We start from the raw sequence: 25,397 nt of genomic DNA on the forward strand, positions 1-25,397 counted from the left end.
ATTTTATTTTTATTTTTTCGGTTTGTTCAATAAAGCTTGGGAAACCGGCACGTGCCGACCTGGATGAGCGGATGCGGCCGGGAAGGCCAGAATTGCGCGGGGAGCCCAGCTCGGGGAAACGGGGCCAGGGGCAGCTGAAAACCTGTCTGGAAGGACACCGAGCACCAGCCCCTCCGGTGGCCCAAAACCGGCTCACGTTGGCTCTTCATTCTATCTTCCTCACCCTCCTTTCCTTTACCTTTCCGTTTCCCCTTTCCCTTTCAATTTCCTCTTTCCATTCTCCATTTCTCCTTTCCATTTTCCATTTTCCCTTTGCGTTTTCCATTTTCCATTTCAATTTATCCATTCCCTTTCCTTCTTTCCTTCCTTCCTTCCTTTCTTCCTGTTTTTCCTCCTCCACCGCTGCTGCTCAGGGCCCTGCAGCACCGTGTGTCGCCCCGAGCGTGTCCCTGTCAGCTCCCCTCCCCGTGCCAAGGCGACCTCCCCCTTCCCGAGGCAGTGCCAGCCGAGGGGCAGGGGAAAGGCGGTGATGGGGGCACACGCGTGGGGAAAGCCGGGGCTGCGGGGACAGGATACTTGGAGTAGGCAGGGACAGCCGGGCCCTTGGGAGGGGCACGGGGTGGAGAACGGGGCAGGCAGCGGCGGAAGGGGGGACAGGCACATCCAGGGGCGGCTGGCACAGCCAGATGTGTGCACAGGGAGGGGGCTGGGCTCAGCCAGATGTGCGGGGGCGCAGGTGGGCACTCGCCACCTGCAGCGCTTCCGGACGCGAGCTGGGTACCGGGTGCGGCGGGGCGGGCGCGACAGCCGGTACGGGGAGGGTCATCCCGGCGGCAAGGGATCACCCCGGGGCGGCGGTGTCACCGCGGAGCGGGGGGAAGGTGACCCCGGCGGGGCTCCGGGCGAGGGCGCGGCGCGACCCCGCGCTCCCCGCGCCCGTCCCGCCCCCGCCCCCGGCGGCACCGGGAGAGGTGCGGGGGGGGCTCGGTCCGGCGGGGGGGCGGGGCGGGGCGGCGCTGACGTCACGCCGCGGGCCAGAGCGAGGCTGCCGGGAGCCGGCGGCCGAGGCTCCGCAGCCGCCCCGCACCGAGCCCCGCGCCCCGCGCACAGCCCCGCGCACGGCCCCGCGCCCCGAGCCCCGCGCCCGGCAGGGCGGGCGGCGGGCGCACCATGCCGGCCTGACCGCGGGGCGCGGACATCGATCCCCGGGCGCGGAGTCTGAATTAATCCGGGCAGCCGGCGCGGGGAGGGGGGGCGGCGGTGGAGGAGGAGGAGGAGGAGGAGGCGGCGGCGGCGGCGGCGGGGGGGTGGGGGAGGAAGGCAGCGAGCGAGCGGGCGAGGCAGCGGCAGAGCCCGGCGGCCACCATGGAGCTGGCGATGGAGAACCTGGGCAGCCTGCACGGCGTCCCGCACTCGCAGCCCACCGAGCTGCTGAGCCCCGCGCACGGGCGGCAGAGCTCGCACCGCAACCTGGTGCCGCACGGGCGGCCTGCCATGGTCTCGGGCATGGCCTCCATCCTGGAGGGGGGCGACTACCGCGGCGAGCACAGCCTGGGAGCCCCGCTGCACCCCGCCATGAGCATGTCCTGCGAGTCGCCCTCCGGCATGAGCCTGAGCAGCACCTACACCACGCTGACTCCCCTGCAGCACCTGCCGCCCATCTCCACCGTCTCGGAGAAGTTCCACCACCCGCACCACCACCACCACCACCACCACCCGCACCAGCGCCTGGCCGGCAACGTCAGCGGCAGCTTCACCCTCATGCGCGACGAGCGGAGCTTGGCCTCCATGGGCAACCTCTACAGCCACTACCCCAAGGACATGCCGGCCATGGGGCAGCCCCTGTCGCCGCTTCCCAACGGGCTGGGTAGCCTCCACAACGCCCAGCAGCCGCTGGCCCCCTACGGCCCCGCCGGCCACTTGCCCAACGAGAAGATGCTCTCGCCCAACGGCTTCGACTCGCACGCCGCGATGCTGTCCCGGGGCGAGGAGCACCTGGCGCGGGGGCTGGCGGCGCCCAGCTCGGCCATGATGCCGCCGCTCAACGGGATGCACCCGCACGGCCACCCGCACGGCCAGCCCGGCGCCTCGCTGCTGGGCGAGCGGGAGCGCCCGGCGCCCGGCCCCGGCTCCCAGCCCGGCGGCTCCGGGCAGGTGGAGGAGATCAACACCAAGGAGGTGGCCCAGCGGATCACGGCCGAGCTGAAGCGGTACAGCATCCCGCAGGCCATCTTCGCACAGAGGATCTTGTGCCGCTCCCAGGGGACCCTCTCGGACCTGCTGAGGAACCCCAAGCCCTGGAGTAAGCTCAAGTCCGGCCGGGAGACTTTCCGCAGGATGTGGAAATGGTTGCAGGAGCCGGAATTTCAGAGGATGTCGGCGCTCAGACTGGCAGGTAGGACACGGCACGGCACGGCTCGGGCCGCCCGCCCCGCACCTCCGGGCGGGTGGGTCAGCGGGCTCTGCGAACGCGCGTGGGAACCCTCGGGGGTTCAGGGGTTGCCATCGCCAACTGGGGCCGAGCTCGGGCGGGTGTTACCGACCCGGTTTGTAACCTTAAGACCAAAGGGAAGGCATTTAGATTAAAGGTGAGTTATACCTAAGGCGACCTCCCGCCTCCCTGGGCCTGCTGCTGCCCGCGAGAGATGCGGGATCGAGGGTGGAGGGAGCCGAGAGGTGCCCGCCTCTCGCCGCCGCCCGCCCGCCTGCCTCGGGGATTTCCCTCTCGGTGCCGCCGAACTGGCCCCTTGGCGCTGGGATATCCTGGAACTCCTCCGCGGTCGGTTCGGCCGCCGCCGCTCGGTACCGGGGCCGCGCTCAGGGGAATCTCCGGGCCATCCCGCCGGGGCTGCGGGACCGGGGCCGCGCTCCGCTCCCTCCGGGCACCGGCTGCCCTCGGCAGAAGGAACGAGCCCCGCCTGCCCCGTGTCTCCGGTTCCCAACTGGGTTGAGGTCCCGCAGCGCCGTTCCCCGCGGTCTCGGGCCAGCGCTGGGCCGAGGCTTTCCGGGAGAAACGCGGGTTTCTGTGCCGAGGGTGGGCGGGGGTCACGGGGAAAAGGGCCGGAGGGTAGGACGGGGGGGACAGCGGCGAGCGGGGACGTGCCCGGTGCTCCCCGCCAGCCCCGGCACAGAGCCGCTCCCCCCGGAAACGACCGGAGCTCTTGGCTCCGCGGGGCCGAGCCGTGGCGGAGAAAACACGCGTTAGTGATTTTTAATTTATTTTTTAAGAAATCCGAGCTCCCCGTGGGGACGGACAAAGCCAGCGACGAGGACCCGCCGTTATTTATGGGGAAGAGCAGCGTTCATATGTATTTAGTGTAATTCAGTTGCTCTTTAATTAGGGCAGGGTAGTGGCATCTTTTAGTTCCAGTCGATGCCCTATTGAAAAGCAGTTAATAGAATGCAAATTGTTCCTGGCTTTACAAGGTTCTGGTAAATAAAGATTTAAACACTGCCGCGATCGGCCGTTTAATGCCCCCGTTGTTGGGGCTAATTGAGCAGCAGGCTTGGGCTTCTGGCTCACCAGAATTGGAAATAATAATTAATAATTCAAAAATAATAATAGCACTAATAATTAAAATTAACCGTGATGGTGATGATAAAAAGGCGGCCGCAGCTGGGGGAAGCTCGGGGGGAACCCTGTTCTCGGACCGCCTTGAGAGGTCCTTGTCCCCGGCCCGGGTCAGGGTTCCCTGTCCCTGAACCGGCTCGGAGGGTCCCTGTCCCTGCTGTCACCTCTTTGCTCCTCTCGCCGCCGTGGGAGATTTATTCTCCCCAAAATGATTTTTCTTCCCCGGCGCCACTTCCCCCGGCGCCAGGGCCGCCATGTCCCCATTATTTACGGGAATTAACCCCCCAGATTTCCGGGGAACGGGATTTGCTCATTTGCTCTCTGTGAAAACAGGAAAAAAACCACCACCAACCCAACCTCCGGTCACGAATCCGCCCGTGGATCCGCACCTCGCTCCCCACGCGGGCCCGGGCCTCCCCACGCCGCTCGCAGAGGGGCTCGGCCGAGCTGCCCCCCCGGTCCTGCCGCTTTGTTCCCGGCCCCGAGCCCTGCTGGGTCCCGCTTTCGTTTCGCTCCTGCCACCCTCTCGCCCACCCGGGCCCGGCCGTGGGGTCCGTCCCAGCCCCTCGGGCTCAGCCCCGGCCCGGCTGCCCCGAGCAGCGGCGTCTGGGGGAAGGGGTCGCGCTGGGGGGGGCCGTACCCGAGCCCCCCGATCGATGCAGGTGAATGCCCAGCCCGGCCCAGCCCGAGGCCTCGGGTTGACTCCGCTCGTTCTTTCAGGCTGCCCCGCGCTGGGGGCCCGGAGGGGTCCGGATGATTGCAACCTTCGCCCCCCGCAAGCAGGGAAGGGACCTGGGAAGCGAGCGGAATTTTTCCTTCCCGGTAAAAGGAAAAAAAGTGTTCGACGTGGGGCACGGCCGGGGCAAGGACTGGTACTGGTTCTGATCCTGTTCCTGGTCCTGTCCTGGTTCTATTCCTATTTCTCTTTTTGGTCCTATTCCTCGTTCTGGTCCTGGTTCTATTCCTATTCCTATTTCTTTCTGGTCCTATTCCTGGTCTTGGTCCTGGTTCTGGTCCCGGTCCTATTCTTATTCCTATTCTCTTTTTTTTGTTCCTATTTTTGAACCCGGCCTGGTCCTGGTCCTGGTCCCGGTCCGGGGCCGCCCGGCCTCAGGAGTCCATCTGATGGATTAGTCCGAGTCAGTGAGCCGAGGATCGATGACCACGCCGGGCCCCTAGAAATGGCACCCGCCGCTTTTCTCCTCTTTCCACCCCAGTTCCCCCCATCCCGCCGCCCCCTCCGCAGATGAACCATTAATTATTCAGCTGGGAGACGAGGGGGCTGCAGCTCCCGCCGCCCCGGGCTCCCTCCGGCCCCGCTCGCCCCAAGGGGCTCCACAAAAGAGGAGGGGTCCCACGGAGAAACATCTGGGCAGCAGCTGGCGGTGCCCAGCCCGTCCCCTCGGGCCATTCATCTCTGCGACTCCCAGTCGCGGCCGCAGACCCCCGGGCCCGCTCCAGATTCATCTCCACAAACTTCGTGACCACCCCACGAGGCCTGCGAGGGCCCGTGGGTGTCGGAGAGCTCCCACTGTGGCACTTTTGGGGGTCCCCGCAAGGGTCTGACACCCCCACCTGCTAAACCCCGGTCCCTCGTGCCCTGGGGGCGGAAAAGGCATCGGCTTCTTCCCCGTGGGATGATGAGGAATCGGGCGCGTTCCTGCGCTTCCACCCCCGCGTGTCCGCGGAGGGCAGTGGGTGCCTTCCCACCCCGCGTGTCCCTTGGTGCCCTCCAGCCTCGCGTGGCCGTGGGTGCGCTCCCATCCCAGCGCCCCCGAAATGGGAACCCCCTCCCCGCCACAGATTTATTCCGGCGCTCAGGACCAGGAAATTCGCTCGTGAATATTTTTCGGGAGGGCGACAACACCGTTGTGTCCCTTTCGCGACAAGGCGCTCCCCGCTCGCCGTCTTCTTCCATCCCTAACTCCAAGCGGGGATGCCTCCTCCCATGGTTTTCCCCGAGGCTGTGCGTGGGATTCACGCCCGCGGGTGGGGTACGGCTGGCCTGGGCAGCCCTCGGAGCCGGGCAGTTCCTCCCGCTTTTACATTCGCTTCCCCTTTTCCCTCTCCCACCTTTCTTTTTATTTTTCCGTCAACACTTCCACCCCTCACCCCCCACCTCCGTTTTTTCGTTCTCCATTTTAATTTTTTTGTTTTAAATTGGTTTTGTTCGTTTTGTTTGGTTTTCCTTTTTCTTTCTTTTTCTTTCTTTCTTTCTTTCTTTCTTTCTTTCTTTCTTTCTTTCTTTCTTTCTTTCTTTCTTTCTTTCTTTCTTTCTTTCTTTCTTTCTTTCTTTCTTTCTTTCTTTCTTTCTTTCTTTCTTTCTCTTATTTTTTCCTTCCTTCTTTTTTCTTTCCATTTTTCCTTTCTTTTCCTTTCTTCCTTTCTTTTTCTTTCTTCCTTTCTCCTCTCTTCCTTTCTTTTTCTTTCTTCCTTTCTTCTCCTTTCTTTTTTAATTCTTCCTCTCCTTCAGTGAATTCCTTCCCCGAACATATCTCCTTCGCAGCACAAACCGTCGTTATTCAACACAAACCCCAAAACCACCCCAAAACTGCGAACACGACCGCGGGGCTGGGCCAAAACTAATGCCCGAGAGCTTTGACAACACCAATAATTAATGTCACTAATTAATACCGCGAACTAATACCCAGACTTGCTAGAAAAAGGAACAAGATGGCGCTGAATAAAACCTCGGGAAATATAGATATATATTTAATTTTTTTTCACGAGTTTTGTTTTAATTTCAGCCTTTTTCAAACGACTTTGGCCCAACGACGGCTCCTCCCGGCCCGCGGCCACCGGGCACTGCGGCGGCTCCGGGCGACCCCGGCCCCGGGCCCCGACCCCGGCCCGGCTCCGGCCCGGGAGAGCGGCGGAAAACCGCGGACGGTTTCGCTGCTTTCGATCCGCGCGTGGCCGCAGGCGAAGGGGAAAAGGCGCCGCAGCCGCGGGAGCTTTGCAGGACCGGGAGCGAATGGGTTTTGTCGCCGTAAAAGGGGCGAAAACGAGAGTTTGGGGGTCCCGGCTCCCAGCGGCTCCTCCCGGCCCGGGAGAGCTGCCCAAGCCGGGACTCCGAGAAAGATTCGGGAAAGGTGGCAAAGCTTTGTCCCCGTTGGGAAGAAGAAGAAAAAAAAGAGTGGGTTTTTATTTTGGTTTGGATTGTCTTTTTTAAAAAAACTTGGATTTCTTGATTTTTTTTCCTTAAATTACTATTTTATCTTGCTATATTTTTTTCTTTAGCACGTTAATAGAGTTGGAACGAGACGAGCTTTAAGATCCCTTCCGATCCAACCCGTTCTGGGATTCCATGAATAAGAGGCGACTTCCTCCGCCGGTGCGGAGCCGCCCGCACGGAGCAGCCACCGCCGGCGTGCCCGCTCCTCACCCTGCACCGTGTCCCGCACCTCCTCGTGTCTCTCACTGCCTGAACCCCACGTCCCGCGCCTCCCCGCACCCCTCCGTGCTCCGCACCCGCGCCCCGCACCGCGCCCCGCACCGCGCCGCCGCCTTATCAGCGCGGCGGGGCCGCCTCGCTCCGCCCGCGGCTGTTTTTCTGTTTGCTCCCAATCTGCGCGTCAGAAGGGGCCAATAAACCTCCCGCAGGTTAAACATTAAATGGGGTTCCTTCCCCCCACCCCGCAGGAAATAACCTCCCCTCTCCGCGGGGTGCCGGCTCCCACCCACCCGCGCCCGCGGGGTTCTGCTCCCCCAAACGCTGCTCCCCAAATCCCCCACGGGCTCTGCACATCGGCCCAGCCCGGGGGCCGCACCTGGGGCTTTTCTTGCTGCCTCCTTTTTTCTTTTTTTTTTTTGGGTTCACATTTTGGGTGGGTTTTTGTTGGGTTTATCTTTTTCTGGGTGTACAACACGGGGGTGATAATTTTTTTCCTTGTCCTGTCAATCGCCACTGAAACCATAAGGGAGAGATAACAGAGAAGAGAAAACTCTCGGAGTGACCTTTGAATCAATTTGAAAAACCTCATTTAACTGATAAGTCTTGAAAGGCCCAGAACTAATTTGAAAATACATCTATTAAAATCTCATTGCCGCTGCCTGGGAGCTGCTGGGAAGGGTGTGCGAGGCGACTTCCCGGGGTCGGGGGAGCCGGGAGAGCAGGTTTAAGCCCTGGTCAACAAAGAGATTGCAGAGCTGACTGCAAAATGATGGGGCTTAGAGCAGGAGAAAAATAAGAATATTAAAAGAAAAGGGGTTTTTCTCTCCCAGCTGGTGGGGAAAGGGGAGATTTACAGCATTTTCCTGCCATAACCAGGCACGGAGTCTGGGATCGCAGACAGAATATTGGATTTTTTTTTTTTCTTCCCTTCACAAAACAAATCCAATATTTTCTCATTCTGCTCAGAGGCAGCTGCAGGGCCGGGGAGCCTGTGGCTCTGGGAGGGCATCCGTGCCCCACTGAGGAGCTGAGGAAGAAGCTCTGTGCTCCCATCACTTCATTTTCTGCCCAGCTTCCTTGGTGCCAAAAGGGCAGAGGAGGCAGAGGGATGGTGAAGGCAGGAGAAGACCAGAGGCAGGGCGCAGGCTCCTGTTTTCCTGCCTTGGGAATGTCCTGCCTTGCCCTGGGCATCACCTGGGTGTAAAGGGAACACAAATCCCCGCAGAAACCTCCCGGCACAGGGGGCTCCTGGTGTGAGGCCATGGCGGGCTTGGAGCAGGGTGGCGATGGCTGACTGGAAACACGAACACAAAAATAAGATTTGAAATGAAATAAACTCCATCAGAGCCTGGTTTGAATGAACTGAGGCTTGGCAGCTCGGTGGGGGTGTGGAAATCCAACTGTGCTCCTGCTCCAGACCTTGGGGTGCAATTTAGGACGCTGCTGCCTTAGGACAGGCCGCGTTCCCTGCGGGAATTGCTGCCTCCCCAGCTGGGACAGAGCTGGACCCGTCACCCCCCAGCCCCAGCACTTCGCTGCCTGGGGAGGAAGAGTCTCCTGAGGTTCCCTGAGGTTTCCTGGAAAGGTTCAGGCACCCTGAGCAGGAACGGAGGCATTGGGCAGCTTTGATCTGCCCTCACCCCATATCCATATTCCCCGCATGGCTCTGGCCATGGGTTCTTTTCTGGATTTGAGCTGAGATGTCCAAATTCCTGTAGTTTAGCATGAAGCTGAGGCTTAAAGGAACCCAGGATGAGTCTCATTAACCCAGGAGGTGTCCCATCAACCCGGGATATGGTCTGATCCAGCTGGGATGCGCACTTGGCCGTGGCCCTACTCCTGCACAGCACCAAGGGCAGCGCAGAGAGGTTGGGGCCAGCCAACTGGCCCAAATGAGAAAGTTGGAGGCCAAAATTTTCCCCTCCAGCCCATCCATCCTCATCCAGAAGCAATGGGAGTGATGCAGGGAGGCGCTGGGGCGGGGAGGTGCTGGCGAGAAGCAGCTTTTGGCAGCTGAGTGTGTTTAATCCTGGCTCCGTGCAGGACCGGGGCCATCGAGCGGCAAAATTTGCTGATTTAATGGAAATTCAAAAATCTTGTTAATACCTCGAATGATACAGGGTGATCTCTGTATCCAGCAGGACGTAAACCAAGTCGGTCTTGGACGGGAGAAATGGATTTTTAAAACATTTCGGGTTGTTAAAAAATAGTGAAGGAAAGAGGTGGTGTGGATTCTCTGGTGCTGGAAGGAGGGACCAGGGTATTTGAAAAATAAAGACCCGATATTAAAGTTGAGAGATGTTTGTATGGGCATGGGTAAGATTTCAAGAATGACCTTAATAACTCAATCTTAGCATATATATATATATATATATATATATTCTATTAGGGACCTGCACCACTGCTCTAAACACTGGTGCTTTCTGTAGTGCAAGGAGAGGAGGTTCAGAAGTGATTCAAGAGGGATTCCATGGGGTTCCGGGTGTTTTATGGCTGCAGAAGTTGGGGTTCAAGGTGTTTCACGGGTGGTGAAGTCAATGCTTTGCCCACGGCCCCACACGGGTGGGCTGCAGGTTGCTCGTGTTCCTTGTATTGCTCGTCTTCACTTTGGGATCTGGGGAACCTTGTCACCCCTGGCAGACTCAGGGAGGCTCAGCTCTGCCCAGCCTCGGAGAAGGAGATGGAAAATCTCCGTACGGAGCAGGAGGGGAAAGCAGGGGCTGCTGTGGGGAGGCTGGGACTGGCTGTATTCCCCTTGCTTGCGGAAAAGGGAGGAAAATCCCAACATCTGGATCAAAAAAAACCCCGAAAGATGGAAGAGCAAATTGCAGCTTTTTCTGCTGCTGCTGCCATGCCAGGGGTACCAAGCCCGCTGTGCTGAGCTCAGGGCTCAGCAGGACGATGAGCAAGGGGAGCTGCTGGTCTCCCATCCAGGCTGGAGGAGAACAGAAGTCTCCTGCTGTAGGAATGAATCCAGGGAGCCCTAAACACTGGGGCTTGCAGGGCTGGGTGCGCTGAGGGCGCTCAGAGTGTGGCACAGCTCTGAGGGCACTGCCGGCAACCCAACGCATCAGGCTTGGCTGTCAGGGACCCTATAAAACCCCCAAATGGACCAACAGCAGGGCAAACACCTCGGGCCACAGCGATCCTCAAAGGTGATGGTGTCCCCAGGGAGCGCCCACAGAGGTGCCCAGCCCCGGTCTGGGGAAGCCAAGGGCCATGGCAAGGTTGGCTTGGGCCACTGGGAAATGTCCCAAAGCCTCCCCACACCAAGTGCCACGACGTGGAAGCGACACCAGCTGTGACGTGGCCATGGACTGAGAGGCCGAGCATCCACAACCCCCTCGTGCCTCAGTTTCCCCGGGAAGCAGTGGGGATGGGGGGGCTTTGGCAGCGTGGGGCAGAGCTCTGGCAGCGCCGGGTTATCAAATCCGAGGAACTCGGCGATGCCACGGAGCCTTTCAGCCGGGAGATAAGGCCCCTCCGTGGGAGTCACGCTCCTCCCGGCCGATAACGAGCAGGTAATGAGCGAAGTCTCTCCATTAGGGATAAAATTGCAAATGCACCGGGAGCTGCTGACGGGCGATAGCATCAGGGGCTGACAGAGATCTCAGCGGCTCCGGGGAAGCTGCTCCCACTGCGGAGCAGCGCAGACCCCGGCACAGGGCCGGGGGACGCAGTGGCAGCGTCCCATCCCTGCAATTTTCCCACAGATCTGGCCCTGCTCTGCATTTTCCCCCATTTTCCTTGTTTGCCCTGCCGTGGTGCCCCCCAGATAAATTCCAGCTCGGGATGGGGGATGGATCCCGCTGGGTTTTCCTCTGTGGATGGAGCAGCACCTGGCCCAGTTTGGCTGGAATGGGATGCTCGATGATGCCAAGGTGGTTCGGGCTTCCAAAGCCCTCCCAGAATGGGGGGTCCCTTCCCCATCTCCCCCCAAATCGCAGGGGGAGGTGGGATGCTGACACTGCCCTGCCAGGCTTCAGAGTCACCCCAAGGCCTCTGGAAATGGATCCCTGGATCAATGCCTGATGTTAACTCTCTTTTTGGGGCCAAACTGCAGGATTTTGGTGACATTTCTCAAGCAGAAGGCAGTGAATCCCTACCCTGGTATTCCCAAGGGAGCTCCTCTACTGGATTCCTGCTGGACCACCCAAGGCCACTCGCTCACTTGCCCACACACACGGGCACCCAGAAAGAACAGAAATTGAAAAATAAATCATCAAAATCAGGGCATTTCTTTGAGGAAAACTGATTCCAAACTGGCTCGCTTTTCCTGGAGAAAATCTGAAAGCATCTCCCCAAAACCTTTTCCACCCCAAACTGGTGATTCCTCTGCCTTCAAAACCTCCAAGAAAAACCCAGATTGTTTATTTGCTCTGGTTTTTGTCACTGTGGCAGGGTGGTTGCCCCACTGTGGGTACCTGGGGGTGAGCCAGGTTCTTCATCCTTGGGGGGGTCCATAACCCCCCTGGGAAAGGGACCTTGGGGGGACATTTAGGGCATTGGGGGGTTCAGATGCCCCCCTCAGCGTCGTACCCCAGCATTTTTTCAGGGTCTGTGGAGGGTTTGTGCTTCCTCTGGGTGATGGATTCATTCCGGTGCTCCCAGAGCCCAGCCCGGGTACCCCGGGGGTGCTGCTGGTGGGAGGGGGCAGCCCCCGGGAGTGTCACTGTCACCTGGCAGAGCCCCTGGCAGTGTCACTGTCACCTGGCAGAGCCCCCCGGGAGCGTCTCCTGTTGTGCCAGAGCGGGAGAAAAGAGGCAGGAATGGAAAGGGGGACGGAAGGTGGGGAACAAAGGGGCTGCTGGGCGTTGGGCTTGGGCAGAGCTGTGGCACCCGGCGGGTCCCCTCGCTGCCTCCTCTCCTCGCCTCCCTTTGCTCTTCCTCCTCCTCGTTTTCTGTTCCTTTTACCTTTTTGCTTTTTTTCTTTACCTTTTCTTTTTCTCCTCCCCCCCTACCCTTTCTTTCCTTTTCCCTTTTCATTTGTTTCCCTTTTCCTTTTTCTTTCCCCTTTCCTTTCCCCTTTTCCTATCTTTCTCTTTTTCTTTTCCTTATATTTCTCTTTTTCTTTTATCTTTTTTTCTTATTTCTTTTTCTTTCCGCTTTTCTTTCTTCTTCTGCATCTCCTCCTCCTTTTCCTCTTCTTCCTTCTCTCTCTCTTCCTTCACTTCATTCTCTTTCCTCTTGCCTCATTCTCTCTTTTGCCCTTTCCCCCCTTTCCCTCTCCCATTTTACCCCCCCCAACCCCTTTTCCAGCCACTTTCCAAGAGAAACCATTCCCTTTAACCTCTCCTAAGCCCCTTCCCCGAGCTGTGCTGTCACATCCCACCGCCCCACCTTCGGGGGGAAGCCCTGGGGACGGGCAGCTCCCTCCCGGGGAATAGGGCAGGGAATAGGGCAGCTCCTCCGGGGTGAATCCCCCCCTTCCCGCAGCCCTCCCTGCAAACCTGCCCGCGAGCTCCCGCCGGTCACGTCGCCATCAAAGTGATGTGCCAGCAATATCCAACACGCAGTTAAAGCCACTCGTGGGAGTTTCAATAAAATCGACCGGGCAGGATCAATGGGCTGCGCTGGCCCCATCCCCACACGGAATGGGGCGGGGGGCAGGAAAAACACCCAGGGCTGCGAAATGGGGGCGGTGGGAGGGGGGAGCTGATTACAAATCTATCCCATCCTTGCCGTGATTAATTGCTGCTTTACCAGAAGGAACAGCGCGGGGTGGGGGTCATTTTTAAAGGTAACGTTGAGGAGGGAGTTTCTCTGCTGTCTTTGGAGGGAAGGAGGCAAAAGCCTTTTCTCCCGATGGGGCCGGGAGCAGCCCCCCGCGGGCACGAACTGGTCATTCAGCCCCCAGCAGCGATTTGGGAGTTGGGAAGAACCCTCCCCAGCCACGCAGGGCAAGCCGAACCCCATCCAGCGGGCATCACTGGTGTCCCTGTTGTAGAGCTGGCTCAGCTCCCAGCCAGGACCAGCCTGATGGACCAGCGGTGTCCAGTTCTGGCTGCCCCTCACTCTAAAGCACCCCTGAGCAGCCCCTTCACCCCACACCGGGACTTTGAAAAGGCTCTGCGCCCTCCCCAGCGCTCAGGGGCTCTCGGTCCTGCCCTGCCCTCCCCGGAGATGCCCAGCTCAAATTAAAACATCATCCATCGTTACAGTGGCAGCGCATAATCCCGGGCAGATCAGTGCAATTACTGCGGGAAATGCCTTGGGAGCTGAACTAATAACGCCGGGCCGGTGTATTAAGAGTCACTGGCTTAGCGCCGGCCACGCCACAGCGGCCCACGCGCGTGGGAGGACGGCCGGGGACACCCCGGGGGCACAGGGGTGGTGCCTGGGTGGGGGTTTTGGGGTGGTTTTTCCTGCCCCCCTCCTCATATGTGTGGAGCAGTTGTGGGGTTGGGATGGGGAGGCGCTGGGCAGTGATGGGACAGTGGTGGGACACGGTAGAGGGTGACAGTGGAGCAGCTGTGGGACAGGGATGGGGCAGGGATGGGCACTGATGGGACAATGATGGGCAGCGATGGGCAGTGCTGGGGCAGTGATGAGCAGTGCTGGGCAGTGATGGGGCAGTGCTGGGGCAATGATGGAGCACTGGGGCAGCGATGGGGCAGCGATGGGCAGTGCTGGGGCAGCGATGGGCAATGATGGAGCACTGGGGCAGTGCTGGGGCAGTGCTGGGGCAGTGCTGGGGCAGTGCTGGGGTAGTGCTGAGGCAGCGATGGGGCAGAGATGGGGCAGCGATGGAGCACTGGGGCAATGATGAGCAGTGATGGGCAGTGCTGGGGCAATGACGGAGCTTCCCTGCCCCGCACCCGGGCCGGGCAGCTCCCGGGGCTGCCCACCCCGTCCCCCGTCCCCCCCCCCGGGACGCGAGTGGACCGCTCCGTCCCGTGTGCGCGGAGCGGCCGGACCGGCCCATCGCGCTGAGCGTGAGGGGGGGAAGGGTCGGTCCATTGGGCAGCGGGGGGGGCGTGGCGGGCTGTACCACTGCCACCGCCCCGGGGGGGAGGGCGCCCGGCCATCCGCAGGGGGGCGCCAGCGCGGCGGGGACGGCCCAACGCGGCTGCGGGGGGGCGGAACAAACCATTCCCGGCGGCGGGGGGGGGGGGTCGGGCAGGACCAACGCTCCGAAATGGCGGGGGGGGGCGAGCTGGGACCCTCGAGGCTGGGACCCCCCCCTCACCCTCAGCCCGGGAGGAGCCGGTGCCACCCTGGGCCGGAGTGGCGAGGGGAACACACCTGAGGCGCCACACCGGGCAGCAGAATGCGGTTTTGTCCCCACCGCTGTCACAAAATTCCAGAGCGGTTTGGGTTGGGAGGGACCTCAAAGCCCATCCAGTGCCACCCCTGCCATGGCAGGGACACCTCCCACTGTCCCAGGCTGCTCCCAGCCCCAATGTCCAGCCTGGCCTTGGGCACTGCCAGGGATCCAGGGGCAGCCCCAGCTGCTCTGGGCACCCTGTGCCAGGGCCTGCCCACCCTCCCAGGGAACAATTCCTGCCCAAGATCCCATCCAGCCCTGCCCTCTGGCACTGGGAAGCCATTCCCTGGCTCCTGGCCCTCCAGGCCTTGTCCCCAGTCCCTCTGCAGCTCTCCTGGAGCCCCTTTAGGCCCTGCAAGGGGCTCGGAGCTCTCCCTGGAGCCTTCTCCTCTCCAGGTGAGCACCCCCAGCTCTCCCAGCCTGGCTCCAGAGCAGAGGAGCTCCAGCCCTTGGGGCAGCTCCGTGGCCTCCTCTGGAGTGGCTCCAGCAGCTCCCCGTGCTCCTGATGTTGTTCCCCAGGGCTGGGGCAGCTCTGCAGGTGGGGTCTCAGCTCAGAGGGGCAGAATCCCCCCTCCCCTGCTGCCCACGCTGGGGGCTCAGCCCAGCACAGGGGGGGTTTCTGGGGTCAGTGCCCATGGCTGGGGCAGGTTGAGCCTCTCACCACCAACACCCTCAAGTCCTTCTCCCCAGGGCTGCTCTCCCTGAGTTCATCCCCCAGGCTGTGCTCAGGGCCCTGCTTGCTATGTGGAGGCCGGGCTGGGCACCTGCCAGCTATCCTGGCTCTGTGCCGGGTGGGAACACCTGGGATTTGGGGTCACATCAGAGCCGGGCTGTGACATGGGCTGATAAAGGGCTGTGAACTGCCTGGAGAGCCTGGGGGCCTCCTGGAGAGGGGCCTCACACCTTGGAAGTGCTCCAGTCTGGGATCTCCTTCCTGCTGGAGCTCAGGGATGACCCAGAACAGCCGATGTCCCTGTGCAGATCATCCTGCCCACCTTCAGAGCATCCTGGAGACACAAACCTTGGACACCCCACCCTGAGGATTACAGACTGCCCTGGTTTTCCCTGCACCGCAGAGGAAGAAATCCAGCAGCCCACTGAGAAGTGACTCGGCCAAGCCCCAAGGGACCTTCCCATCTCACACCCGGGACCAGATTTAATCAGGAAATGCAGAAAACTCTTGGTTTTTTTCCCCCACTGCCTTTTCCCTCTCTCCAGCACACATTCTGTGGCTGATGATGGCTCTGGGCCCTCCTGGACACCATCTCTGCTGAGACCAGCTCAGGACCAACACAGGCTCTGATGAAAGATGTGTCGTTGACGCTGAGTTTGTTCATTGTCCAGCTGCTCAGACCCTCAGGTCCAGGAGCAGCTGGAGGCAGGGACAGGCTGGTGGGAATCCCTGATGCCGAAGGGAGATCCTTGCTGCTGCTTTCCTGCATGAAGGGGCGAGGACAGAGGGCAGGCATGAGTGTCACAGGGATGCCACCCCGGGACAAGGCTCCTTGTCCAGCATTACCTCGTTCTCACAGAATGGCAGAATCCTGGAATACCCTGAGGTGGAAGGGACCCTCAGGGATCATCAGTGCAGCCCCTGGCCCTGCACAGACACCCCAACAACCCCAGCCTGGGCATCCCTGAGAGCGCTGTCCAAACGCTCCTGCAGCTCTGGCAGCCTCGGGGCCGGGCCCATTCCCTGGGGAGCCTGGGCAGTGCCCAGCAGCCTCGGGGGGAAGAACCTTTCCCTAATATCTGACTCAACACCAGCCCCCCCCTGCAGTTGTGACACAAATCAAACCCCAAACTCCCCTTTCCCCCCCCCCACCCCCCCCACATTCCGTAGCTGGGGCTCTTGCACCAACGCTGAGCCCAAGTAAGTCCCACTGATTCCAAGGAAAACTTATTTCAGGGGATGGAGGTTTTCCAGCCGCACCCCCACCTCATCCCCTCCGCACTGCCATCCCTCCGGGCCCTGCCGGCTGCTGCCTGACTCCGGCACTTCATTAGCACCAATTTGCTCCCGTCACATTAAGTGGTGCTGACTCGGAGAGAGGAGTGAGGAGAACGGAGCAGCCTCGAGCACTCCCAGGGCTCCCGTGTCCGGCCCTGCCTCACACCAGCAGCTGGGCCGGTCCCTGGCAGCAGCTCCCGATGGCCATGGGCTCCACTGGAACAATGGAAGCAGCAGATCCTGGTCCAACGAAAGGCCTGGAAAGGGAGGAAATAGGACAAATGGGGGGAAGCGACTTCCCAGCAAAGCCATGAGCTGATCCCGGCTCCCCTGGGTGATGGGGAGGGCCCGGCGGGGCACCGGGTCTGCCTTTACAAAGGTGGCTGGAAAAGCAAGTGGAAAATGAAACCCCTGCAGAAAGGACATGCTTTTAACAACAAACTCACCTCTTTAAGTCATGTGAAACCATTTCGGTGTCCCTGAGAGGGGTTTGGTGCCAGAACAGCTCACCTGGAAAGGACAAGAATAAAAGCAGGGCAAATGTGGAGGGATGGAGCCAAGCACAGCTGCAGCAGCCACAGCTCCTTTGTATCCCTTCAGCCGCCCTCAGACCAGACAAACCCGTCTGCTTCAGTGCTGCGAAAGCTGAAAATGCTGCCCGTGGAAGAACAGGCCAAGCTTGAGAAGTGCAGGAGAGGAAATGAGGCGTCCTGGGGGGCTCTTCTGCGTGTTGGGGCGGCTCTGATGATCCCAAATCGGGAAGACACACGACCCCCATCTCGGGAAGGAGGACGGAAGGCTTGTGCTTTCCTCTCCCCTCCTGTCCCTCCAGGTGCCAACCCCTGGGAGCCCCGGGGCTGTGGGCAGTGTGTGGGGTGGTCGGTGTGGGCGGCTGGCAGAGCCTCGCAGCCCCGTCCGGGTGGATCAGAGCTGCTCCCTGCGATGAGCCACCGAAACCCTCGGCGTGGGAAGGGCAGGGAAGCGAAGGGAAGTGCAGGCGGCAGCGCTTTGTCTCATCTCATCTCGTCTCATCTCATCTCCTCGTTTGCAGCGTTCAGAGGAAGATTTAATTTGCTGGGCTCGGGGAAGCGGCTCCCCCTGCAGCGCTGGCTGCATACCAATGACCAGGGGCTCTCCTCGTCCTCCCCGGGCTGCCAGGGACAGCAGCGGGGAAGCCTGGCCCCACCGAGGCGGGGACACGTGGCACGGGGACACGGGTGGGGCTGGCAACTCGGGCTGGGCCGTGCCATTCCTGCCCAGCAGGGCTGGGAGGCTCTGCAGAGGCATCGCAGCTCCTGACCGCCTCTCTCGGACTCTGAACGGCCTCTGAGCTCTTTTTTTCACTGCAGAGTGGCTCAGATGCTGTTGGGACCATGGCACCCAAAATTCCCCACAAGTTTTGGAGCCCAGAAGGTGCTTTTTTTAATCGTGCTGCTGAAAACAGGGGGATCCCAGGAATGGGCACTGCAGGGCAGGCTCTGCTCAGGTCATTCTGTGGTTGACACCACATCTGTGTGTTCGTCTGTGTTTGGAACCAAATGGGGTTTCAGAAAAAAAAAAAAAAGGAAAGGCAAAAAGAAAGTTGAAGTTTGTTTTTTTGAGTGCTTTTCCTTTGTTCTGTACTGCTCTGCCTGTCCTGTCAGCATCGTGTCCTCCCAGCTGGAGAAAATCTGGATTTCTGCTGGAGACCCCTCTTTGTGACAAATCTCATTGGGCTCTTTTCCTACAGTGCAAAGAGAAGTCAAACCAAGCTCTCGGAGCTGCCCCAGCACCCCGGCACTGTGCACCAAAGTGGTTCTGGTTTGGAGATAAAGCTCCCTGATGTCTGCTCCAGCTTTGGGGGAGCAGATGCCCTGAGGTTCACTCCGACCCTGTGTGAGGCACTGGGCTCACCCCTGTTTGCTGGGAGCTGGAGCTCCCAGAACCTTCCAGAACAGCGGGGTGGGGGCTGAACCAGTAACACCCAGTCCCCTTCTCTGGGAAGGGGAGTGACATCACAGAACCATGGAATTGTTAAGGCTCTTAGATCAAGTCCAACCATCAACACAGCACCACTCCCATGTTCCCCACTGAAACAGGTCCCCAGGTGCCACATCCGCACCTTTTTTGAACACTTCCAGGGATGGTGACTCCACCATTTCCCTGGGCATCCTGTGCCAGGGCTGGGCAACCTTTCCCATGAAGAAATTTTCCCTAATATCCAATCTAAACCTTCTCTGGTGCAACTTGAGGTCATTTCCTCCCATCATTTGTTATTTGGGAGAAGAGACCGACCCCCACCTGGCTACACCCTCCTTTCAGATCCCTCTGCCCCTTCAAGGAGAGGAGGAAACTGAGGCAGTCCAGGGGCTGGACCCGTCTTGAAGGCGTGGAGAGAAGCGAGATTTGCTCAGGTCCATTTCCCACCCGGTGCCCAGCAGTGGCATCAGCTCATCCCACCTTTGCCCCAGGGAAACCTGTCCCAACCTGGCCAACCACATCCAGGTTCCCCCTCTCCATCCTTTCCTCCACCTCCCTCTGAGCCCATAAATGCTCCTCAGTCCCCTTCCACCCCTGGGAGATGATTTGACAAGGAGAAAAAGAGAGAAACTGGTGGTTTTTGTGAGGTTTTTTTTCTCCCCTAACCTTGCTTACAGCCAGCGAACCGGCTCTGAAAGCCCCTGGCTGTCTTTTGTGATTTCAACAAATCACCAGCACTTAAGCAAAGTGGGCAGAAAATTACAGGTTGTATTGCAAGTGAATGGAGAGGGAGAGCACGCTGGGGCCGAAAAACAGAGGTTTGTGGGTGTAATAGAGCAAGCAGGGACTGGCAGGCTGCGGAAGCCTGCAAAGCCATCAGGTATTAGTTAAATGCTTAGCGGGGTTCACGCTGCGAGGCATAATCACAGCTCCTGAGCAGCAGCCATTTGATTGTCTCTATTATGTCCCCTCTGAAATGATTTGGGAGATGTTTCGCTCGGAGCTGTCAAGGTTAAGTCAAGGAAAACGCGCTCCCTCTGACATGAGGCTCCCGGGAGGCAGAAACCCTCGGCAGAGTCCTCCGGGGAGGAGGGTGGGATGCCTCTGCTTCTGGAGCTCTTTCCTCCTGCTTTCCCTGCCCGAGGTTCCTCCTTGTCTTTGCTCCCTGTGGTTTTCCCACAGCCAGGTCAGAGCTGCCTTAGGGATGGGATTGTTTGGATTGCATGCCTGGCGTGTGGAAGGATCCGTGCTGTCACCCTGTCCCACTGCGTCTGGCCTCCCCTCCTTGTGACTTCTGGGCTCCTTGGTTGGGTTTGGAGGGCGTGAAATGGGCTGGGGAGAGGTGGAGGGAGGAGAAAACCCCCATTGTGGGTGAGCCCAACCCATTATTGGCCAACAGAGCATCCCCCGGCCATGGGAGACCTCAATCCATCTCTGCCATGGCTGGTCCTGGTACTGCCAGGGTCCTCTGTGCCCCAGGAGGAGCAGGACAAGCCCAGGAATAAATCCTGCAGAGGCAGGGCTGGAAATGTCCCCATCCCCACCAACCACAGCTGAGCCCAGACAGCCAGGAAGGACATGATGGAAAAACAACATTAAGCCAAGGTTGGGTTGTTTGGATCTTAGGACTTGGGGGAAAAAGGGATTTTGAAGCACAAAGAAAACACCTCACCCATGGCTGATCTGGGTGGGAGTCAGAGCCGTGCCCCTGGCTGCCCCTCGTCCCTGGCTGCCTGCGGGGACATGGGGACGGCCACCGCCAGCCTGCCTGGGAAAGCAGCGCCCAGGGGATGGGGAATGGGAAAAAGATCCTCCATTGAGGGGTTGATGGCTGCCGTAAATAGATCTGAGCAGCGTCCCCATCGATCGCTGCTGTGCGGAGCTGTAATTAGATTGAGCTGGGGGAGAGGGGTGTTGGGCTGCGTCAGCAGAAAGGGAAATTAATAAATAAACAAACGAGCACAGAAAATGTGGGATGCGGCCGCCGGCGGCAGCGCAGGCCAAAAATAGCCCAAAATAGCAGGGGGCTCAGGGGTGGGGAGGGGGATGGCACCTGTGCCTGAGCAGTGGCACCGGGTTTGCTGCAGGAGCCCAGTTTCACCAGCAAGGCCCTGATGGTTTGTGTTTGCCTCGGAGCTCGGGGTTGTTATGGGAGCCTGGGTTGTAACAATCACTCCTAAAAATGGGATGGGGGTTGGAATGTGAGGCTGGAAAGCTGAAAGGCTGAATCTCGGGCTGGCGGCCCAGCACTGTGGTGGGAGTGGGTGCCAGCAGGCAGGAGAGCAAGAGGACAGGATGGATTGCCAGGGTGACAGCTGGGTCACATCCACAGGTCCCGTGGGGATGTGGGGGACATTCCAAGCACCATCCTGCAGAGCAAAAGCCCTGTGGATGGAGTGTGAGGAGCCCACCATGGACACAGGAGGAGCTGAGCGTGCCATGGGTGCTGGGAGGGCGCGGGGAGGGTGGGCGAGGGGCACAAGTGTGGGGGGAATTTTTCTGTTTGTTGTTTGGCTTGGGGGGGAAGTTTGGGGAGGGTCTTTTTTTTTTAAATTCATGTCTGGGGAAAAAAAGTCAAATTTTCTATAAAGGCTTTTTTTGTTTGTTCTTTTTGCAAGCATCTGATGGTCATAGGGTAGGTTTCCACATTCTCTGCTGGCTGTTTGAGTAAGGTACCCCTGGGACAGGGTCCCCTGGCATCACTCAGAGTGTCCCTTTGTCCCTTTGCAGCCAAACCTGCCCAGGGGGGAGAAGGGGAGGGGAAGGTTCTCCACTGGCTGTACCAGGGGTGGCTGATTCGGACAGAGAGTGGTTGGTTGTGTCCAGCTCGGTGCCTCCCATCCCCTACCCCAGTGGGAGCAGAACTGGTGGCTTCCAGCACCATGTGGGGACAGGGCCAGGAGCGAGCCCAGCAGCTGGGACACAGAGCTAAATCTGCTGGATAAGCTGTCTGCTTCACTGAGCTCCAGATTTGCCCAGCTCTGGGTGGAAGGGGTGGACATCATCCTCTCTCAGTTCGAGGTGATGTGGAGAGGGCTTGTAGGGGAGGCCAGCTGAGGAACTACAGGAGGAGGAGCTTGCTTGTGTTCTAGTGAGGAAGAAATGACTCCAAACACCCTCCCACTCCTCCTAGGCTACACACGGCCGCCCCTTGGGCTGTGGAGGTGTGTTGGGAGAGCAGGAAGGTGTTCAGCCCACGGGGAATACCTGTCCTGTGCTGCCCCATCCCTGCAGCGTTTCTGCCTTGGCCTCCAGTCCCTCCAGGCTCTGTGCTTGGAGCTTGGAACTTGCTTTGACCCCTCCAGGCCAAAGAGGCTCCTGCAGGTGCCTGAGAGAAGCCAGTTGAAATCTGCCACCCAGACAGCAAATGTCTCAAGGGACCTGCGCCCTCCCTGCAAAATCCTCCAGAAGATCTGAACAGAGAAATTCCCAAGGCTGAAAACTGCTGCTGCCCTGGGCAAGAGCAGGACTTCCCCTGGCCCACGGTTTGCTCACTCTTTTCGGAGCTTCCCAGGAGGAAATGCTTTGTTCCCAGCTGTGTAGGGTCAGATCCATGCCCTGCCTTGCCTGTGGCATCACAGGTTCCTGCAGTTCCGTGTCTGGTTGAGTCCCAAGCAGTCAAGTCCGTGAGCACCTACATCAAACCTCGACAGCTTCAGGGCCGGCCCTGCTTTGAGCAGGGACTGGATCAGCTGCCTGCACCATTCCATAGTTTTCCAGGAAAACACCATAGCAAAGGTCCCCTTGCCCCACCTCTTCCACCAACAGTGTGCTTGATATCCCCACAATAAAAATTCATTTATTTCTTTATTTAACTCACTCCCCCCTCTGCCCTCATGCAGTGGGGTGGGGTCAGGGGGGCTTTCCTGGCTCTCGCTGTCCTTCCCCACATGACATCCCCTCTGTGCTGACCTTTGGCTTGGGCCAAACCTGTAGGGAAGCTTTTAATTCGATGCTGACAAATGTGCCTGAGGATCCGGTAGCAAAGGCACACAGGGGAGACAGAATTTCCTGGAGCCTCCAGTGACTCAGGCAGGAAAACCCCTTCCCAGAGCAGGTGCATCCATGATCGGTCCTTCCAAGCTGGTGCTGTGGGATGTGGAGGCTGCAGAGTGACCTTTCCATAATGTCCCTGTCCCCGGCTCTTCCCTGCACTTCCGAGCTGGCAGCTGGATGGGGTGGCCAAGAGACACCGGGTCCCTGAGTCCTCCAGGGAGACCCACAGAGGTGATGAGGAGGCGAGTGAGACCGTGCTGAGGGAGGCCGATGGATTTGGGGATGGATCCCGGTAGCCAGTCTCTGTGAACAGAGCAGTCCAGGGCTTTCCTCAGTCTCTAGTCCCAGGGTCAGCTGCACATGCTGACACTTCTCCTGGCCTTCCCCATGGCTTTTGTCACACCGGTGTCACAAGAGGCCACTGTCCCATCTCAGCAGGTGCTCAGGCGCACAGGGAGGAAGAGGAGGGAGCGGTGGGACACGAGCCAGCGAGTTTCCTGGAGGGAAGGGCCTGGATTTCGGGAGGCAGCCGGGCAGCCTGCACGCGGGCCAGGGTGGGGAGCCCCAGTTAACAGCCCTGTTCTCTCTTTTGAACGCCTGCAGCTTGCAAACGCAAGGAGCAGGAGCAGCAGAAGGACCGGAGCCTGCAGCCCAAGAAGCAGCGCCTGGTCTTCACGGACCTGCAGCGCCGCACCCTGATCGCCATCTTCAAGGAGAACAAGCGCCCGTCCAAGGAGATGCAGATGACCATCTCCCAGCAGCTGGGCCTGGAGCTCAACACCGTCAGCAACTTCTTCATGAACGCCCGCCGGCGGTGCATGAACCGCTGGCAGGAGGAGCCAGGCGCCAACCCCGGGGTCCCCTCATCGTCTACAAGCACTTTCTCCAAAGCATGATGTCCCCCAGCCCTCCCTGCCCCTTCCTGGATGTCCCCCTCATGACAAAGCCAACCCCAGACTCACACGCATGGCCTGACCGGGGTGGGTGCTTTTGGGGTGGGTCCATCAGCCTCCCAAACCCTCAGCCGGGTGTCACCCATGGATGGGCCTCGGGCCACCTCCTGCTGCCACCTTGTGCTGCCACATCCTGCCAGCTCATGGAGCAGGGACAGGGTTTGTGACCAGGGCAGCTCCGTCTCCAGGAGGGCTCAGAGGAAACCCTTGTGGAGCAAGGGGTGGCGTGGGATGGAGGGAGGGAGCGAGGCTCTGTTTGGAAGGAAGCATCCCTGGTCCCTGGGGATCACAGAGCCTTGTCTTCACCTGCCCACGAAGGTTTTTGGGGAGAGGGGCCCATCCTGACCTCTCACCCAACCTTGATCTCTGTCACAGCCATCCTTACAGCTCCCACAGGGGAGGGGTAAAGGTGGGGGTGGCACAAGGAGTGCTGTCATGGGCTGGGTTCTGGCACAACCCCACTGGACCAGGGCCAAACCTGCCGCGGTTCAAAGCGGGCTGAGCAGGGAAAGTGCTCCTGGTGTGCCTGGAGGCCTCCCAGGCTGCTGCCAGGGCTGTGGTTGCTGGAGGTTTTCCCCTGCTGAGGTGCAGTGGATTCCCCAAGGCAGCCAGACCCTCTGTGCCATCGCCACGTGGCACTTCTGTCCCTTGAGGGTTTTGGAAACCTGGCTGAGGACATTCCTGCACCCCTCATATCCTCTATGGGCACCTTCCTCTGATCTCCCCAGGACCCTCCCAGGAGCACCCACACCCCAGGCCCCTCACACACTCACAGCCCTCGACCCACGAGAGCGCCCCGGCCCCAGATCCCTCCCGGAGAAGCTCCACGGCGAAGGAGTCCCCTCCTGCCTCCACGGACCCGAGCACCCCCATCCCGAGGGGACCCCAGCTGCTCCGCGCCGCCCGGCGCCCCAGCAGGTCAGAGAAGCACATTTTAGCTACAGAAATCGGGTATTTAAAAATAACAATTGTTCGAAAGGAGACGGGAGGAGAGACTTGGAGAGAAGGATCTGATCTTTCCTGGTGACTGGCTCCACCTTTCACCTCTGGATTTCTGGTTCACTTTTCGGCTGAGGAATGGACACAGACAAAGCAGATTTGTTGGCTTTGCGTCTCGCCCCATCCGCCCCTAGACACACACTCTTGTCCCCTCCCATCCCCCCTCTTCATCTCTGTTACCAAAGAAATTACAAAACCAAAAACCCAACGACAACAACCAAAAAAAAATTCCCTCCTGGGAACCAACATCGGTGCACGGTGGGAAAAGAAAAATCCGAGGGATCTGGTGGCAAAATCCAGCCCTGGGTGTGAGAAGGGGGAAAACTCCCCGACAAGATTGAAAGGGAAAAAAAGCAACCCTCTGAAAAAAAGGAATAACAACCGAAACCACAACCAAACAAGCTCAGCAAAGACCGGCAACTTACCAAAAAGACAACAGATTTTTTTTTTTTTTTGTGCCAATTAACAACCTGCCTTAAACGGATTTCTGGAGCAATGGTACTTAGCTTCAAAGGGATCGTTTCCTCCGAGCTCTCAATGGTGACTTGTGCCATATAAAAAAGCAATCACGAGGCCAAACCCTTACAATCAGCCCTCTCCCAGCCCCCCGAGGGCTCCGAGGAGCAGGAGGTGCCGCTGGGGACGGGGAAGGGCTGGGAGAGGCTTGGGGATGAAGGGGAGGCAAGGTCCCCTTCTTCCCCCACCACTTGGGGAAAAAAATATCCTCCAAAACCAACCATCAACGAAAAAAAAGGGATACTCTTGAATTTATGCGGGTAAAAAGTACCATCTGTGTTCTAGCGCTATGGTTTCTTCGATTCACTTTACTTTGAGAGTGATCAGTTGTGTCACAGGAAGGCACCTTGTTGAAAAGAAGGAAAAAAGAAAAGAAAAGAAACGAGACGAGAAGAAAAGGGTATGTGTTCACCAAAAAAAACCCCCACAAAACCAAAAAAAAAAAAAACAAACCAAAACCAAAAAACCACCCCAAAAAAAAGAGGAAAGAAAGGACGAAAGAATGAAGAGAGAAAGAAAAAAAGCCCTGCACACGAAGCCCTGAGCGGGCAGGGTCAGAGGACGTCTTGAACCAAAGAGCTCCTGGGGTAGGTGGGCGGTGGAGGGGCTGGGGGGTGTCAGACTGGACACGGTCACACCAAACTGAACCAATGCATTGCTGGACAGAGGGCGGGAGAGAGGGATGGAGAGAGGGAAGAGCAGGAAGGGGCGGGTGCCGCAGCGTATTTTGCCAACCAGAACCCAAAACCTAATGGGAATCTCATCCCCCCAGGACCCCGCTCCCCGCCACT

General features: G+C 59.2%; 1 protein-coding gene across 1 annotated transcript; it reads left to right on the forward strand.

Moving 5' to 3' along the window:
* Positions 1-1,365: 1,365 nt before the first annotated feature.
* Positions 1,366-23,034, forward strand: ONECUT3 (one cut homeobox 3; the record flags this gene model as incomplete). Its single annotated transcript, XM_082298059.1, has 2 exons — positions 1,366-2,395; positions 22,742-23,034. The coding sequence occupies 2 exons, from the start codon at positions 1,366-1,368 to the stop codon at positions 23,032-23,034; spliced, it is 1,323 nt and encodes a 440-aa protein (XP_082154185.1).
* Between the last annotated feature and the right edge of the window lie 2,363 nt (positions 23,035-25,397).

The sequence above is a fragment of the Coloeus monedula genome (assembly GCF_965178545.1).
Source record: "Coloeus monedula genome assembly, chromosome: 27".
Taxonomy (NCBI): Eukaryota; Metazoa; Chordata; class Aves; order Passeriformes; family Corvidae; genus Coloeus; species Coloeus monedula.